Raw genomic sequence first — 19506 nt, 5'->3', positions numbered from 1 at the left:
TCTAGAAGTGGATTTTCCCTGAGTCTCCAGTCAGGGACTCAGATCAGCCACCATCTTAACTACAGCCTTATGAGACCCTGAGCAAAGAACCCACTGGACTGATGACCTACAGAACTATGTGCTAATAAGTGGGTGTTGTTTTAAGCTATCATGTTTGTGGTATTTATTATGCAGCAACAGAAAACTAACACAATGCTAAGGAATTACCTATTATGAGGAGGGAACAGAAAATGAACTGTATCTGAATGCTACATTTTTCAGAGTGTTTAAGTTTCAAAGTTGATTTATTAATCTATTTCATGTTGAGAAAAACAATGTGTGTTGAAGAATAGAAGTAATAATTTCTTAGGAAATGGGGCAAACTGAAATCCAGAACAAATATGAACCATTCAAACCAGATTTTAATTATAGCAAATAAAATTATAACAAAAAAACCCACAAAACCCTAGGCATTTCAATTTCAAACTCAAGAGAAATCATCTGTAGTAGAGAAACTTACCCTATTTTGAAAAAATGATGCATGAAAATGTGATGTTGTGGCAGATATTGACACTAAAGTAATAGTTTCTTCAGAACTAGGATTATGTAAGTAAACTTTTTCCATTTTTGGCATTCCAACTGGCCTGTAAAAACAAAATGAAAATTGTCACAAATACTTCAAAGATAATTTCTAGTTGAAAAATTTAATACATAGCCAAACAATAAATCTATTTATTAAATTGGTTCATATTTAAAATCACACATAAAAATTCATTTAGCCATTCAGCAAATATTTATTTAGTGCCAATTATATGTCACACACTGAGACAGGTCATGGGATACAATGAAGCAAGTCCCTGCCCTGGATGAAACTACTATCTAGTGGGGAAGAAGGCAGGCAACGAAATGGTCAGATCCTTACTTCCTGTAACACCACCTCACCTTCCTACTAATTGTGACTCAAGTCTTCTCCCCAGATTCCACTGATACATGCTCTTCAATTTAGGAGGAGAAATCAAGTGGCAAAGTTATGTAAGCTTATCTGCCTTATGAGTTTAGGGATTATTATTATTCTCATGTTACCGATGGTGACACTGAAGAACAGAAAAGTTAATTAACTTGCCCAAAGTCGTACTTGGAACTAAATTTGAATCCAGGCCATCTTGCTCTAGTACATGTTTTAATCTGCTGTACTAAATAAAAACACACTCAGTGGTCTGATATCCACAAACACATTCTAATGCTTCCTTTGGCATCCATGTCATAATTTGTCTTAAAGTGAGGTCTCCTCAGTATGTAGTCCAGTAAGTACTTATCTAGTTCATCTTAGTTGTACAGACTTCCAGACTCCTACAAGCACTACAGAACTCTGCATATAAATTACATTTTTTTCCTTAGTGCTTTCTAATCATTTAATTAGAATCAGTCTTACTTCTCAACGAGATCATCGGCACCTTGAGGACAAAGGTCACACACATTACATATGCACTGTGTACTCCCCATATTGCCCAGCACAGTACCAGGCACATGGTAAGGGTGTGCACAGGGTTGCTCTCCTTCCCTCCCCAGTGGTTACTAACGTACTTCCAAATCTGACATCACTCAACCCTTGTTTGTAACTCCCTGTTTTCACAATTCTGACCTTCCAACTTGAGTCAGACTAGTTCTACGTGCGATTACCAATCTCTTTGCTCTGTGCCAATCTAAACCCTCATTTTCTGATTCAAATACAAATTCTTTCACAAGGTTCTCTCCTCAGGTGACCATCTTGGTCGATGTTTACTGAAACTTTATTTCATTTGTATAAACATCAAATCTGAAGAATTGAAGATACAGAGCCAGAACTGTGTTTTATATGTGGTTTGACTGTCCATCATGCTTTTGTCCTTCAGGAAACTTTGCCCCTAAATTTTCCTCTACTTTATGACTGGGGAAAGTTGATAAACAGTGAGTAGCTGATGATTTTCACTAGTTTGAAAAAAGGAATCAGGGGCTTTGGGTTCCTTTAAAGACACTGCTACTGGCTCTCCCTCACAGTACCCCCCCACCCTAACCCACTCTCTCTCTCTCTCTGCTGGAAAAGATAGAGGGAGGTACTGGAACCAAAGATTAACCAAAGAACAGTAAGAAATGCTTGGCGGAAGGCTGCCTTGAACTGGTGGGTGGGAAAAGTGAGGGACAAAGAGCAGCCTAGACTGACAATGCGAGAGTAGGGAAAGAGAAGTCTTCAAAGCTCTCTTCTCCAATTCCCCCCATTTGCTTTGGGACAATCAGAGCCCACCTACCCCTTCAACCTAGAAAAACAGGAAGGCTCATAGGGGTAAGAAACCGATAATCAGCTGCCCTTGAGCATACCCACCTCTAACTCCTCTCTCTGGTCCTCCAGAACCTGGGGCTGTTAGATTACAACTCAGGAGACACCTCTGTCCAGATGCTTCTGCCTAAGCACAGTCAGATAGTGGCAGCAAACATAAGACAATTAACAGCTTTTACGTGTGTGTGTGCAACTGAGGCTTTCCACCTTGGCAATCATATCCTTTAAAAAAGCTCACAACAGACAGAGACCAAGGCTCGGCCTTCCACCCTTCCTCAAGATGCATTTCAAGACAGAAGCTCCTAAGCTCACACATGAAAATATCATCACCCATGAGTACAGTCAACTAGAAAACATACAAAATGGGACACTGCAATGTTGTTCCCAATTTGCTGACTGAACCTGTGAAAAGATTATTCTCCACTTCATTAACATTAGGTTTGGCCATATGACTTGCTCTGGTCAAAGAAATGTGAACATATCTATAATATGTTTAAATAATTTTCCTGTATTCTTTTTCCTCTGCCAAGAAAATAGTGTTTCCCAGATGGAAGGTCTGATTTCAGTCCAAATCCAATTGGATTTTGGGACTGATTGTAGTCATGGCATAACCTAGTAAAGGCTAAATAATACATACCTGAAGATGGAAAAATTGGACCAAGAATTAAAAATAAGCATAATGTAATATACTTAAGGAGATATGGCAAGATATTAGCAAAATGAAGCAAGAAATCATATAGAAAAACAAGATAAAATATCAGTATAAAAAGAGTGTATAAAAGTGATAGGATCTATTAGTGAGTTTGAATATACTGACAATTTAGTTCAGAACTCAGCAAGAAAGAATATATTTAGAATATTTTTGAAGATAGAGCTATAAAAAACCAAAAAATATTCATAGGGCATAGGTGGAAAATGGAATTTAGAAATATTTGAAGAATGTGGACAAAAGTAATGGGCAAAACCCAAACTTTAAAAAAAGATGAAATAACTTGATTGAAAGGGTTTATGAAGTATTAACAAGGAGAGATAAGGAAACTGTACTTAAACACAGTAAAATTCAAGGGATTGCAAGAGTTCTTTATATATTGTGGATATAAGTCTCTTAGTGAGATATTTGCAAATATTTTCTCCTATTCTATGGGTTGTTTTTTTCACTTTCTTGATGGTATCATTTGTTGCACAGAAGTTTTTAATATTTATGTATCCAATTTGTACATTTTGTCTTTTGTTGCTTGTGCTTCTGGAGTCATATCTAAGAAATCACTGCATTAAACCAATGCATAATGCACATATATTCCATTGCTTTTTTTCTTAAGGTTTTACAGTTTAGCTTTATTACATTTACATTTAGCTCTATGATACAAGTCAATTTTTGTATACGTTATGAGGTAGCAATCCAACTTAATTCTATTGCATATGGACATCCAGTTGTCCTAGCACCATTTTTTGCACAGACTATTCTTTCTCCACTTAATTGTCTTGGTACCCTTGTCAAAACTCAATTGGCAATAAATGTAAAGTTCTATTTCTTGAGTTTAAATTCTTTTCCATTTACCGCTATGTCTATCCTTATGGCAGTATTACAGTGTCTTGTTTACTAAAACTGAGTAACGTTTGTGATATTAAGAACTGAGTCCTCCAATGTTGCTCTCCTTTTTAAAGAATCTTTGGCTATTCTGGAACGATCCTCTTATTTTTTTGTGAATTTTAAGATAAGATTGTCTATTTCTGCAAAAAAGTTAATTGAGAGTTTGATGGGGATTGTGTTGAATCCATAGATCAATTTAGGCAGCAATGCCACCCTCATTTGTGTCTTCTGATCTATGAATATGAAACAGCTTCTATTTATTTAGTTCTTTAATTCGTTTGGCTAATGCTTTATCGTTTTTAGTACACAGGTTTTCACTACTTCTGTTAAATTTATACTTAAGTATTTTATTCTTTTTGATACTATTGTAAATGGAATTGCTTTAAGATTGTTCATTGCTAGAATACAGAAATTAATTTTATTGTTGTATAGTAATTATATATCCTGTAACCTCACTACACTCACTTATTCCAATTTTTTATTTTTATGGATTGCTTAGGATTTTCTGTATACAAGAGTGTATCACCTGAAAATGAGGTTTTACTTCTTCCTTTCCAATCTGGGTGCCTTTTGTTTCTTTTTCTTGCCTAATTGCTCTGGTCAGACCTGCAGTATAATGTTGAGTAGAAGTGGTAAGAGCACACATCCTTATCTTGATATAGGGGGAAATCTGTCAGTCTTTCATCATTAACTATGATGTAAGCTGTGGGACTTTCATAGATGCTATTTATCAGGTTGAGGAGGTTTTCTTCTGTTTCTAGTGTTGTCATCATGAAAGGATTTTTTTTTCAATGCTATTGCCATGATCATATGTTTTTCTTTATTCTATTAACATAGTGTATTACATTAATTCACTTTCAGATGTCAGACTAACCTTGCATTCTTGGAATAAATGACGCTTGGTCATAGGGCATAAACCTTTTTATGTGTTGCTGATTTCTTTTTAAAATTATTATTATTATTACTATTATTATTTTTGCCATTAAATGAATTTGTTTTCTGGTAATCACCAAAGCATTTACATACATTTGAGAAATTATCATGCTTCATATTATTTTTCTAGATAACGCTTGTGCTGGTGTGGCTTTGGTAAAGTCTCAACCTGCCCACAGGTGGGAGCCTTCTGCAACTCCACACTGCTGATCGCCTCGGTTTTTTAAAATTATTTTGTGGAGGATTTTTACATCTATATTCATAAGGGATACTGCTCTGTAGTTTTCTTCTCTGTGGTGTCTGTGTCTGGTTTTAGTATCAGGATAATTTAAGCCTAACAGACTGAGTTACGAAGTGTTACTCTTTCTGTTATTTGGAAGAGTTTGTGAAGAACTGACATAATTCTTTGACTGGTAGGATTCATTAGTAAGACTTTCTGTGGATCAAAGCTTTCTCCTGGAAGTTTTTCTTATTATGAATTCAAAGTCTTTACTTGTTATAGTCAGTTCATTCAGATTTTCTATTTCTTCAGTCAGTTTGGTAATTTGTGTCTTTTCAGGAATTTATCCATTTCAACCAAATTAATGAATTTGTTAGCATACAGTTGTTCACAGTATTCCCTTATCCTTATTTCTGAAAGGTTGATAGTAATTGAAGGGCCCCCACCCATAAGATGGCGAACTTCCTGCTTCTCTTCTGGGTCCTTGGTTCCCGCCGGCACCACCTGAAGCCCAATCACCCTCGCCCCCCTAATCCCAGCACCTAGCCAATAGCCAGCAGCCCCGTAGAAGTGACACCACAATCACCCCATGCCCCTTCCTATATAACCCAGCACCTTTCCCTAATAAAGCGGAATTCTCCGGTGAATCGCTGCTGTGTGTCGCTCCTTTCCTTTCAGTAATGTTATCTCTTTCATTTCCAATTTCAGTAATTTGATATTTTCTCTTTACGGCTTCATCAGTATAGTTTAGGGTTTGTCAATTTTGTTGCTTTTCTCAAAGAAACAACTTTTGGTTTTGTTGATTTTCTCTACTGTTTTTTATTGTTTCATTTTTTTTCACTTTAGTCTTTATATTGCTTTCTGTTTACTTGAGTTTACTCAGCTTTTCTTTTTCTAGTTTCTTAAGGTGGAAGGCTAGGTTTCTGACTTTTTTCTTTGCTGATGAAGACATTTACAGCTCTAAATTTCTTTCTGAACAGTACTTTCACTGTATGACATAAGTTTTGGTATGCTGTGTTTTCATTTCATTCATCTCAAGATCATTTACTAATTCTTTTGCTTTCTTCTTTGAAACACTGATTATTAAATATGTTGTTTAATATCCCAAGATTGTTTTTTTCTTATCGTTTTCCAATTTAGTTCATTAGAGAATGCAGTAATCAGAGAACATACTTTGTATGATTTCAATCCTTTTAAATTTATTGGGTCTTGTATCCTGGAGACTATTCTATGTGTGTCTAATCAGAGGTAAGCATTTTGTTGTTGTGAGTGGAGTGTTCTATAGCTGTCTATTAGGTCTAGTTGTTTTGTACTAGTTTCAGTCTTCTGTTTCCTTTGTTAGCTCCTGCTTAGGCAGTTGAAAGTGGGATAGTACACTCTGTAACTATGAATGATGAATTGTCTATTTTCCCCTCAGTTCTGTCCTATACTTTTTTTGCTTCCTATACTTTCGGTTTTTGTTGTTCGTTGTATCTTGCTTTTTAAATCTGACAATCTTGGTCTCCTAATTGGTGTATTTGGACTATTATATTTAATGTAATTATTATGGTTAAAGTCTACCATCTAGAACTATTTGTTCTATCTATTATTTATTTATAACTGATATATGCAGAATTTTCTATTCCTAGACCAATTAAGCTAGAAATCAGTAACAGATAACTAGATTCCCTATAAATTTGTAAATAAATCAACACATGTATAAATAATCCATGAGCAAAGACAAAAACCTGAATAAAAATTAAGAATTACTTAGAACTGAATGAAAATGAAAAACTAACTCATTAAAAGCTAGTAGAATATAATTCAAGCTGTACTTAAGGAAAATTTGTAAATTTAAATGTAGATATTTGAAAAGAAAGCCGGTAAATTAATGAGGTAAGCATCTACGTCATTAGAGAAAAGAACAACAAACTAAACCCAAAGAAAGTGTAAGGGGAAAAAAAATGGAAATAAGAGTAGATACCAGTGGGGTAAAACGTAAAATAGAGATTTTCTACAAAGACAAAGTTTTCATTTTTGGGGGTAGGGGCTCTAGTAAATTGATAACTACCTGGCAATACTGATAAAAAAGAGATGGCATGAAACATCAACATCAGCAGTGATAAAGGAGACATCACTACAGATGCTGCAAACATTTAAACAGTCATAAACTGATATTAACTTTAGGTTAGTAAATTTGAAAATTATCCTGAAATTGCTAAAATCCTAGAAAAAAAGTTTACTAAAACTGATTAAGAAAAAAATATATAAGCACTACAAAAAAATCATATTAAAAAAATTAAATCCATAATTTAAAACCTTCCCAGAGGAAGAATTCTAGCCCAGGAGGACTTCACTGGGAAATGCTACCAAATATTTGGGGGAAAAGGGAAATGCAGATATAAAATGGAGAAAGATGATGAAGAACTCTGTGAGGTTGGATTTGAATTAGAAAAACTGAGATGGGAATTACCAGTATGAACCATGACTTATATGTAAGCATATAAGTATACTTCCATAGATCTGTTCATGCAAACCTAGTAGCAGTGACTCCAGAGATGACAAGCAATGACACCTGGGAGCAATGAGCACACTTAGTGCCCAGATCCGGGTTTCTGCATGTCATTCTCCATTAAAAGAAACCAGGACTTCTCATAGTTTTGGCTAATTCCAGGTCTGGGCCAAGGAAAACAGAAGAAAGTCTAGAATGTTTTGTTGTATCAGAAAGCAAAAAACTGTTCAAGGATTAAGGGGCACATAAAAAAAAAAAGGCAGTATTCAGCTTAAAGAGGCTTCTACTAGGAAAATTTGGAACAAAAAATAGTGAAAGTAACACTAAATAAAAAAGAGAACCCATGAGTCTATAACAAGTGTCCACATTTTCTGTAAAGGACCAGAAAGCAAATATTTTAGGTTTTACAGACCATGCAGTTGTGCAACTACTCAACACTGCCACTGTGAGCAAAAGCAGACATTGACAAAATGTGAATGAATGGGGATGGTTATGTTCCAGTAAAACTTTATTTACAAAAACAGGTGACAAGGGCCATAATTTGCTGACCCTTGGTTTATAGTGATGATCAAAGAAAAACAAGAGGGTACCTCTTTATAGAAGAATCTTATTTCCTAAATGAAAAAACAAAGATAGAATTTGAAGGAAAAAAAAAAGGAATCTTTGCAACTATCAATATAATAAATTATTTAGGCCAGAGTCAGTGGATGATGAGTAGGTAAAAACTGGTTAGATAAAAGGTTGTTGGAGAACAGGATATTAACCCCGCACATTATTTATTAATTAGAAAGGAAAAGGTATCTTTGCCATTTACAAAATCTGCCAGATAGTACATTAGGGAGTTCTCAAAGTAGCACTGGCAATAATTAGAAATAAGGACCCTACAGATCCCCTGATGTGATGTACTTGGAAATATACATTATCTATCTAATATTCCTGACAAAAATGCTTAGCCTGAATCTAATCAGGAGGTAATAATCAAATCCAGTTTGTGGAGTGTTCTACAAGTCAACTGACCTGGACTACCAGTGACAAAAAGGAAAAAGGTAGGCAACTCTTCTAGATTAAAGACACCTTCCAACCAAATGTAATGTGTAATCTTTGATTTGATCTTGGTTGGGGGGTGGGGTGGAGGGTAGATTATAATGGACATGTTTTTGGCAACTAGGAAAATTTTAATATAAACTATATTAGATGTTATTTTATCAACATTAAATTCTTTGGGTGTGATAATGGAATTGTGGTTATGTAGGGGCTGTCCCTTAAGATTTACTTACTGAAGAACTTAAGGATGAGGTATCATGATGTTACATTTACTTTCAGAAAAAAAAGTGGTGTGTGTGTTTGTGTGTGTGTCTGCGTAGGAAACAAGAAAAAAACAAATGTAAAGATTATCTCTTTTAGATAAAAGTTATTTAAGTGTTTACAAGAGAATTGTTTTTCCAACTTTTCTATACTTTAAAATTCTTCAAAAGTTAGGAAAAATATTAAGAATTTCTGTTCAATGAAGTATAGGAGGGGAAAAGTTAACAGGTGGCAAGCTGGAAAAAGATATTTGCAATTACTAACTATCTTTCTAGACTTTAAGGTTATTTCTACACTTAAAAGGAATTGCTAACAAATTAGTATGAACCTCAAAAGAGAAAAGATATGAATAGGCAATTTATAGAAGAGTAAACTTAAAAGGCCATTAAGTGCATAAAGAGATGTATACTCAAATTTACTAGCAGTAAGAGAAATACAAAATTAAGAATGAGGTATCACATTATCCCTATTTAACTAGCAAAATTAGAAAATTGGCTAAAGTTAAGTGTTAGTGAGATTATAGGGTATGTGGAAATACAGGAATGCTCATGCCCTGCTCTCAGGTATATACAGTGGCATATTCACAAGAGCATGAAGTGTACTCACACTCTGATCTATGCATTCCACTCCAGGGCTTATATTCCAAAGAAATTCCCATGATAGTCCATAAGCAAACTTGTAAGAGGATTTCATTGCAGGACTGTTGCTAGTGGTAGGGTATTAGAGGCAATATGTGTAGCCACCAAAGAGAGAGTTATGGTAAAATAGTGGATACTCTGATGTGGTTAGAAGCAAGAGAACAAATGGACACCTAACAAAAATGGATCTTTAAAAACAGAATAAACTTCAGAGCCACTTCATATAACAATATGAAGCCTTCTCATGAAATAAAAAAATAGTACCGTATGATCCAGCAATCCTACTTCTTTCCATATGCAAAGGAAATGGAAGGATCTCAAAGAGATATAGGTACTCCCATGTTCATTGCTGCATTATTCACAAAAGCCATCAACAGATGAAAGAAGATGTGGTATGTATATATACAATGGAGTATTATTCAGCCATGAGAAAGGACATCCTGCTGTTTGTGACAACATGGATGGTCTTCGAGGGCATTATGCTAAATGAAATAGATCAGACAGTGAAAGACAAATACTATATGATATCACTTATATGTGGAATCTAAAAAGAAGCTGAATTCACAGAAATGGAGACTAAAACGGTAGTTACCAGGGCTTGGGGAGTTGTGCGTAGAAAGGTTAAAGGTGGGTCAAAGAGTACAAACTTCTAGTTAAAAGATGAACTGAGTTCTGGTATCTAACGTACAGAATAGTGATTATAGTTAATGATACTGTATCATATACTTCAAAGTTGGTGAGACCTTAAATGTTCACACCACAAAAAAGAAATGGTAATTATGTGATGTGATGGAGGTATTAGCTAACCCTATGGTGATAATCATTTTGTAATATGTAGCATATCAAACCAACACATTTTGTGTAACTTAAACTTATACAATGTTTTATGTCACTTATATCTTAATAAACCTTGAAAAGAAACATTAAGCTGTATCACAATATTATTTGTATATTGAAATATATTTACATAAATTAAAAATACATAAAAATACATATCTAGTTGGGTGGCAGATATAAAACTACATATGTGCCATATATTTTTCTGTATATAGTTTCATAAAAAAAAGAAAGAAGATAAAACCGATGTTATAGCAGACTAATAAAGATACTCTGGAAACTAACACTACTCTACAACTGTTAAGCATCATCCTAAGAAAGTGGAGTAAAGCATTCAGAGCCTTTTTTTTTCTTTAGAGTGACCACATCAGTCAAGATGGCTTTGCTGTGTGATTGTTCAGAGGTCAATGAATCAATAGTTACTTGCTAAGGACCTACATTTGAGCTAGTGTTATCACAATGCTACATCATTTTTACTGTTGTCTTATATAGCCATCAATGCTGAATCCTATTTAGTCAGAGAGTGAGCCCTATATATTGTGATATGACTCCTCAATAATTCAATTTGAAAAGTACTTTAATAAATGCTCCCTAAAATAGAATATCAGAGAACTCAGGTGAAAGTAGTACAATTAAACATTACGTAAATAAATGAAGCTCATTTTATCACCCAAGTAGAAATTTTAGTCTGTTTCCTTATAGGTGTGTCTAACTTCCTCATTAGAACTTTTAAAACTCACAGCCTTTTTGGGGAGGAGGGGGAGGGAGAGGGGGAGGTAAAACCCTCAAAGTCAAAGGTTGGTTAGAATTTCATGTTTTCAATCAGACTTTAATATAGTCACATTAAATCACTTGATTTTCATATTCTGTATCATCAACATCTACTTCACCAGCACCTCACTCATTTCTTCTGCAGCTTCACCAACAGTTCTAATCTTGGATCACTTTAAACACTTTTGTCTTTTCTAGAATAAAATAATAGTATCTTCCTCCATACTACCAAAAAGCATCAGGTTCATATGCATTAGGTCCACATAAGGTCCACTGTCTTCTGTAAACATTTAGCACACTTTAAAGGTTTTGATAATAGTTTGTACTATTTATTTTACATACCACTTGAGAATTTCTTTATAACGCTGATGTGAAGTTTTGTTATTGCTGAAGTTAAATGTTTTCTAAGGCCTAGACCAAGTCATATATTCCCTTTCTGAGAGCTCATCATGGCATATGCTACCACCTCTTGTCAAAAGTGGGAAGGATGTGGAGAAGATGAACTCCTGGAAGTTTCTCAGCAGACAGCAGATGACCGCTGCATCAGCAGTCACCAGGAAGGCTGTGCCCATAGACTGCCCTTGAGAGGCAGGACCTCACCAAAGAGTTTCTCTGCCTTATGGGCAGGGAAGCAAACACCTAGCCCCAAATCATCCATGACTTACAGCCCAGCCATCAGCCATCACAAGGTACAAAATCTTCTGTGGCTTAACAGTTCAGCCATGAGGAAAAAACCCAAAGGTGGAACCAGGGCTTGGGTCCTGGGGAAGGGAGAGTGAGGTATCCACAGGTATGGTTGTAACAACACATTTTGGGTTAGGAAGCAGGAAGCTGAGTGCCCTCAGGAGATTCCTCAACCAGGTCCATCAATCCCAGGTGGGGTGACAGGACTATGAAACAGGGAAGTAGGTAAAGATCCTGCAGGGTCTCAAACTATGGGCATGATGCTGCAGGGAGAAGCTGTATGAAGACAATATAGATAAAATTCTTTTTCCTCAGAGAGAGACATGTAAGTCAAATAATAGTACACAAAAATAAAAATGTCCTCATTGTACCCTGAAAATTCACCAATAATGTGCTTTCTTCAACAAATATGCTCTTTTACAATTCAAATGTCCCAAAGGCTAACTGGCAACCAGCCATTTACCTCACTATGAACTCATTCTTCATGCTTTTCCTCCCGTGGACACCTCAGCGCAATCAACCTCAGTTACGATTAAGATAAATGGACTGGAAATTTGGGGGATCCTTCTAGAAAACTGAAGATGGCCTGCTGTCAAGGGAGGACCACGGGGGTAAGGAAGTAAGTTTGATGTTTCTAGGAGCCCAGAAGCAGGGAGTGGGTCAGAATGCTTGATCTGCAATGCTGTGGAGGCTGGCCTTGCCCCTTCTTCCGGGATCAAGGGATCTGGACCACACCCCAGAGAAATGAACCCATGCTCAGAGGAGAAGGGTCATCTGCTTACGTTGTTCCAAGAAGTTTGGCATGACAAAAACAGAGGATATCTCAGAATGGGTGTCAGCAGGCTATTCTAGCTGTGCACACTCTACCACCATTGGAAGCAGAGGGAGCATTCATTCCTTGAGCAGACCCCCATATGGACTCGTATGAACAGCTACCTCTGCCCCTTCCTCACATCAGTTCCCTTGGTGATATGAGCAGAATTCATGATAAAGTGGGAGACTGGAGAAGTCGTGCTAAACCATGGAAAACTGGTGAAGTACTAATATATGCTTACCTGTATATAAATAAGCAATGCATTCATTTTCTGCTACATAACAACTTACCATAAACTTAAGAGGCTTAAAGCGACACACATTTATTATCTTACAATTCTGTAAGTCAGAGTCTAGGCACAGCATGACTGGTTTATCTGCTCAGGGGCTCACTCACTGAAGCTCAAAGTCCTCTTCTAATCCAAGCTCATTCAGGTTGTTGGCAAAATTTAGGTTGCTCTCAGGCTCTTGCTGTACAGGCCCCCTTCCTTTCTAAGACCAGCACAAAGAAACTCGCATTACACCAAATACCTGTCACATCTTAAATCTTTGACATTTGTCTCTCTGACTGCTACAGCCAGATTTAGAGGGCTCATGTGATCAGGTCAGGGCCCCAGATAATCTCCCTATCTTAAAGGTCAACTGATTTGGGACCTTAATTACATTTAAAAAATCCTTTACCACAACATACAGATTAGAGTTTGACTGAATATAATTCAGAGGTGTGTGTATGTACTTTAGAGACCAGGAATTTGGGGGACCACCTTAGAATTCTGCTGTAAAAAGCAGTATGTGTTACTGCTTGGCTAGACAGGTAAGGTTTAAAAATAAAACAAAGATTTACAAATGCCTGTCAGTGCTGGTCTGTCTGTTTCCATTATCAGCTGCTCCAAAGACAGAAGTAGGGCCAAAGGGGACAGTGTGAACTATTTAGATAAACCAAACTGCATCAAATATATGCTGTTCTCTGTCCTGTTAGAGCAGAGCTGCTGATGAACTGTCCATATTTTAGAAGAATCTGAGGCTCCAAAAAAATTAGGAAGAAGCAGTTGTGAATTAGAGATTAGCTTGGAAACTAACCTGCAATTTTGTGCTCAGTGGCAAGTCTTCTATGCCACAGAAAGATGACAATGCAATGCCAGGCAACAGCTGAGCAACTGCCTTTAGACAAACTTTATGAATGCAGTGACACAGCACTCTCTTGAACACAACTTTTGGCTGGAAACTGGGCCAAATCAACACGCAGTATACTTCGTTCCACTCAATTACCACAACATCCAAGCATCTTTCAAATGCATTTTAGATTGAGGGCTGAGCCAGGGTGTTGGTGGAACAATTAAGAAATTGAAAAGCTGAAAGGCACTAAACATCATTTTAGAAAACAGAGTTTATTTGATTTTATTGGGATACCAAAAAGTGAGTAAGGATAAACACCTCTGATGAACTGAATTTAACTTGACAATAAAGACCTCCATTTTTACCAAAGGTCCTTCAATTTCCATTTTTTTAAAAGCCATTAGGTCTCCATTTTAAGCTTTATATTTGAAATCAAGATTTTCTACACTTAATAATTATATAAACCAAAGAACTCGGTAAACCAAGTTTCTACTCAAAGCATCTTTTACAGCCTACAATAAATGTTTGAAAAAGGGAGTTGTTATGGAAACAGAGAAATATTTAACATTGGCTTTATTAACTGGGGTCGGGGTAGAGGGTGGGGGTGAGCTGGTCATGCCCAGACTGCTCCAGCCAATTGCTGGGGGTGGGGGGTAGAGGAGAAAAGAGATAGAATCAAGGAATAAATTTAAATAAAATGGATGAAAACAAAGAAAGCCTATTTTTGAAGAAAGGTAATTAGATTAATTTTCTGTGAAAGAAGTTGCAGAGGGCAGTAGGGGAACAAAAGCTGTGTCCTTGCTGAGGGGCCTGCACCTCTCTTGGAGGCCCAGGATGGCAATTAGATGTTATTTGTAGTTGTAAATTCCATCCAACGTAAGAGTTCTTCCATAAACTCCAAAGGTGTTTTAAAATTAACAGTGACTTCTGGTTTAGCAAAAATGACCACAAGGAGTAGAAACAGTTCATAGAAAACATGAGCCAAAACTTTAGTGAATTAGTCAAGGTGGTAAGTAAGCAATGACAACTCTACTTAAATTTTCTGGAAAAAATATTAAAAAGTGTTCTGTTAAAGACTTCTTCTCAAGTCCTCAAATTAATCCTGTATGTATAAGTTAAATGAAACATTTCCAGTATGGACATTAAATCAGTACACTGTTGGATCAAGAAGAAAAGGTAAAGCAAATTTTCAATGTAGTCCAGCATACACACTTGAAAATCAATCTAATTTAACTAAAGCAGAAGAAATCATCAGGCAATCTTGTAGAACTTAAAAATAATGTATTGAATGCAATTATTGAGTATGAAGTATGTGCCAGAGATACAAAAATAAGTGTGTACTTACTGAGAGCTTGGTCTACTAGGGGAGCAGACATCAAAACAATTCAAACAGACATAATTGAAGTCCCTAAACAGCTGACTTTAATTAAAAGGGAGATTATTCTAGGTAGGCCTGCCTTAATCAGTTGGAAGCCCTTTCAAAGAGAGCTTAGCTCTTGCCTGAGCTAAGGGACTCCAAATGACAGCTGGATCTGCAATGTTCTGTTTCCGGGGATCTCCCTGCCTGCCTGCCTGTGCACAGCAAGCTTCAACTGGTGCCCTTGGGCTTTGAGCCTACTCACATGCCTCCCTTCGTCACCACCTGCCCCTGTACACTTTTGGGCTTACTTAACCAGCTCCCACAACTGTATAAGCCAATTCTTCATGAAAACATATATACATATACACACAAATGTAAAATCTCCAACTGGTTCTACCTTTCTGATTGAACCCTAATACACATGTGTTCACATCTGCTCCCAGTTTACGCTGGACACAGAAAAGTGTAAAGTAATGGTAAAACATTTTACTTTTTCTTTTGTTTCCCCTATTTTGGAGCAGCATATAACTTTGGTACTTGAGGGATGGTGAGGAGCCAAGATGGCGGCGTGAGTAGGGCAGCGGAAATCCTCCCAAAACCATGTATATTTTTGAAAATACAACAAATACAACTATTCCTAAAAGAGAGACCAGAAGATACAGTACAACAGCCAGGCTACATCTACACCTACGAGAACCAAGCACCTCACGAAGGGTAGTAAGATACAAGCCGTGGCCCGGCAGGACCCAAGTGCCACCCCCACCCCAGCTCCCCAGCAGGAGGAGAGGAGTCGGAGCAGGGAGGGAGTGCAAGCCCAGGACTGCTAAATACCCAGCCCTAGTCATTCACACAAGGAGCGCAGACACACAGTGCGTGCTGTGCTGGATACTAGGGAAACGGAACAGTAAAACCTGGGAGCAGGTTCCCACAGCCGGCGCCTCTGGGACAAAAGAAAAGAAAGTGTTTTTTGAAAGTCTTAAAGGGACAGGAGCCTCACAGCTAGACAGAAGCATCCCAGCACACTCAGCCCAGCAGTTGGGAATCCTGGGGAACCCCGGGCACCCGAATCACCTGGGTGGCAGCGCAGCTCTGAAGCCCCTCACAGCGATAAACAGCCTCCCAGCCCATTCCCCCTCTGGCGCAGCCCTGCCATAGCGAAGCAGCAGCCTGAGACCGGCTGCACCCACAGCAACCGCACAGAGCCTCTTCTGCAGCCACCCGGGCCAGATTCAGAGGCCACATCAGCGCATAGCTGCCCAGCACAAGCTGCTAGGAGTCGCAGTTCTCACAGGAAGGGAAGGCGACAGGCAAGCAGGAAGGGACTTTGTTCTCCCAGCTGACACACGTGCCAACTGTCTACGACTACCTCTATCGCCATGAAAAGGCAGAAGAATTTGATACAGACAAGAATAACCCAGACATCCCCTGAGAGGGAACCTGGGGAGATAGATTTAACCAATCTTCCCAAAAAAGAATTTAAAATAAAGGTCACAAAAATGCTAATGGAGCTGCAGAGAAAAATGCAAGAGCTAACAGATAAAGGTTGGGGGGAGAATAGAAATAAAACAATCTCTGGAAGGACGTAAAAGCAGAATAGACGAGGTGCAAGAGGCTGATAATGGAATAGAAATCAGAGAACAGGAACGCAGAGAGCTGATGCAGATAGAGATAAAAGGATCTCCACGAATGAAAGAATATTAAGAGAACTGTGTGACCAATCAAAACAGAACAAAATCTGCATTATAGGGGTACCAGAAGAAGAGAGAGAAAAAGGGATAGAAAGCGTATGTGAAGAAATAATTGCTGAAAACTCCCCCAAACTGGGGGAGGAAATAGTTGCTCAGACCACAGAAGCACAAAGAACTCCCAACAGAAGGAACCCAAGGAAGACACCACCAAGACACATAATAATAAAAATGGCAAAGATCAAGGACAAGGACAGAGTATTAAAGGCAGCCAGAAAGAGAAAAACGGTCACCTACAAAGGAAAACATATCAGGCTATCAGCAGACTTCTCAACAGAAACCTTACAGGCCAGAAGAGAATGGCATGATATATTTAATGCAATGAAACAGAAGGGCCTTGAACCAAGAATACTATATCCAGCACAATTATCATTTAAATTTGAAGGAGGGATTAAACAATTCCCAGACAAGCAAAACTTGAGGGAATTTGCCTCCCACAAACCACCTCTACAGGTTATTTTAGAGGGACTGCTCTAGATAGAAGCACTCCTAAGACTAAATAGATGTCACCAGAGAAAATACAATCACAGCAAAGAGAGGAGACCAACCAAATACTAACTAAAGGCAAAAAATAAAATCAACTACCCACAAAAGCAGTCAAAGGAAACACAAAAGAGCATAAAATAAAACACCTAACATATAAAGAATGGAGGAGGAGGAATATGAAGTGAGAGAAATAAAGAATCATCAGACTGTGTTTATTATAGCTCAATCAGTGACCTAAGTTAGATGGTAAGATAGTAAAGAAGCTAACCTTGAACCTTTGGTAACCACGAATCTAAAGCCTGCAATGGCAATAAGTACATATATTTCAATAATCACCCTAAATGTAAATGGACTGAATGTACCAATCAAAAGACACAGGGTAATAGAATGGATAAAAAAGCAAGACACATCTATATGCTGCTTACAAGAGACCCACCTCAAACCCAAAGACAGGCACAGACTAAAAGTGAAGGGATGTAAAAAGATATTTCATGCAAACAACAGGGAGAAAAAAACAGGTGCTGCAGTACTACTATCAGACAAAATAGACTTCAAAACAAAGAAAGTAACAAGGGATAAAGAAGGTCATTATATAATGATAAAGGGTTCAGTCCAACAAGAGGATATAACCATTATAAATATATATGCACCCAATACAGGAGCACCAATATATGTGAAACAAGTACTAACAGAAGTAAAGGAGGAAATAGAATGCAATGCATTCATTTTAGGAGACTTCAACACACCACTCACTCCAAAGGACAGATCCACCAGACAGAAAATAAGTAAGAACACAGAGGCACTGAACAACACAGTAGAACAGACAGACCTAATAGACATCTCCAGAACTCTACACCCAAAAGCAACAGGATACACATTCTTCTCAAGTGGACATGGAACATTCTCCAGAATAGACCACATGCTAGGCCACAAAAAAGAGTCTCAGTAAATCCAAGAAGATTGAAATTCTACCAACCAAATTCTCAGACCACAAAGGTATAGAACTAGAAATAAATTGTACAAAGAAAGCAAAAAGGCTCACAAACACATGAAGGCTTAACAACATGCTCCTAAATAATCAATGGCTCAACGACCAAATTAAAATAGAGATCAAGCAATACATGGAAACAAATGACAACAGCAACACAAAGCTCCAACTTCCGTGGGATGCAGTTTTAAGATGAAAGTATATAGCAATCCAGGGATATTTAAAGAAGGAAGAACAATCTCAAATGAACAGTCTAAAGTCACAATTATCGAAATTGGAAAAAGAAGAACAAATGAGACCCAAAGTCAGCAGAAGGAGGGGCATAATAAAGATCAGAGAAGAAATAAATAAAATTGAGAAGAATAAAGAAATAGAAAAAAATCAATGAAACCAAGAGCTGGTTCTTTGAGAAAATAAACATAATAGATAAGCCTCTAGCCAGACTTATGAAGAGAAAAAGAGAATCAACACACATCAACAGAATCAGAAACGAGAAAGGAAAAATCACGATGGACCCCACAGAAATACAAAGAATTATTAGAGACTACTATGAAAACCTATATGCTAACAAGCTGGAAAACCTAGAAGAAATGGACAACTTCCTAGAAAAATACAACCTTCCAAGACTGACCAAGGAAGAAACAGAAAATCTAAACAGACCAATTACCAGCAACAAAATTGAAGTGGTAATAAAAAAACTACCCAAGAACAAAACCGCCGGGCCAGATGGATTTACAGCGGAATTTTATCAGACATACAGGGAAGACATAATACCCATTCTCCTTAAAGTTTTCCAAAAAACAGAAGAGGAGGGAATACTTCCAAACTCATTCTATGAAGACAGCATCACCCTAATACCAAAACCAGGCAAAGACCCCACCTAAAAAAGAAAATTACAAACCAATGTCCCTGATGAACATAGATGCAAAAATGCTCAACAAAATAGTAGCACACCGAATTCAAAAATACATCAAGAGGATCATATACCATGACCAAGTGGGATTCATCTCAGGGATGCAAGAATGGTACAGCATTCGAAAATTCATCGACATCATCCACCACATCAACAAAAAGAAGGACAAAAATCACGTGACCATCTCCATAGACACTGAAAAAGTATTCAACAAAATTCAACATCCATTCATGATAAAAACTAAACAAAATGGGTATACAGGGCAAGTACGTCAACATAATAAAGGCCATATATGATAAACCCACAGCCAACATAATACTGA

The 19506-nt window shown here is 37.3% G+C and overlaps 1 protein-coding gene across 2 annotated transcripts in view; it reads right to left on the bottom strand.

Moving 5' to 3' along the window:
* Positions 1 to 19506, bottom strand: part of TMEM131 (transmembrane protein 131) — a 237384-nt gene that overhangs the window by 91063 nt on the left and 126815 nt on the right. For both annotated transcript variants that reach the window (XM_057496958.1, XM_036879946.2), the window contains exon 5: positions 500 to 623. In XM_057496958.1, the coding sequence (XP_057352941.1) occupies positions 500 to 623 (124 nt within the window). The remainder of the gene's footprint in view (positions 1 to 499; positions 624 to 19506) is intronic.

This window comes from Manis pentadactyla, chromosome 2, assembly GCF_030020395.1.
Source record: "Manis pentadactyla isolate mManPen7 chromosome 2, mManPen7.hap1, whole genome shotgun sequence".
NCBI lineage: Eukaryota > Metazoa > Chordata > Mammalia > Pholidota > Manidae > Manis > Manis pentadactyla.
The sequence above is the reverse complement of the archived record's forward strand: the minus strand, read 5'-3'. Positions and strand labels throughout refer to the sequence as shown.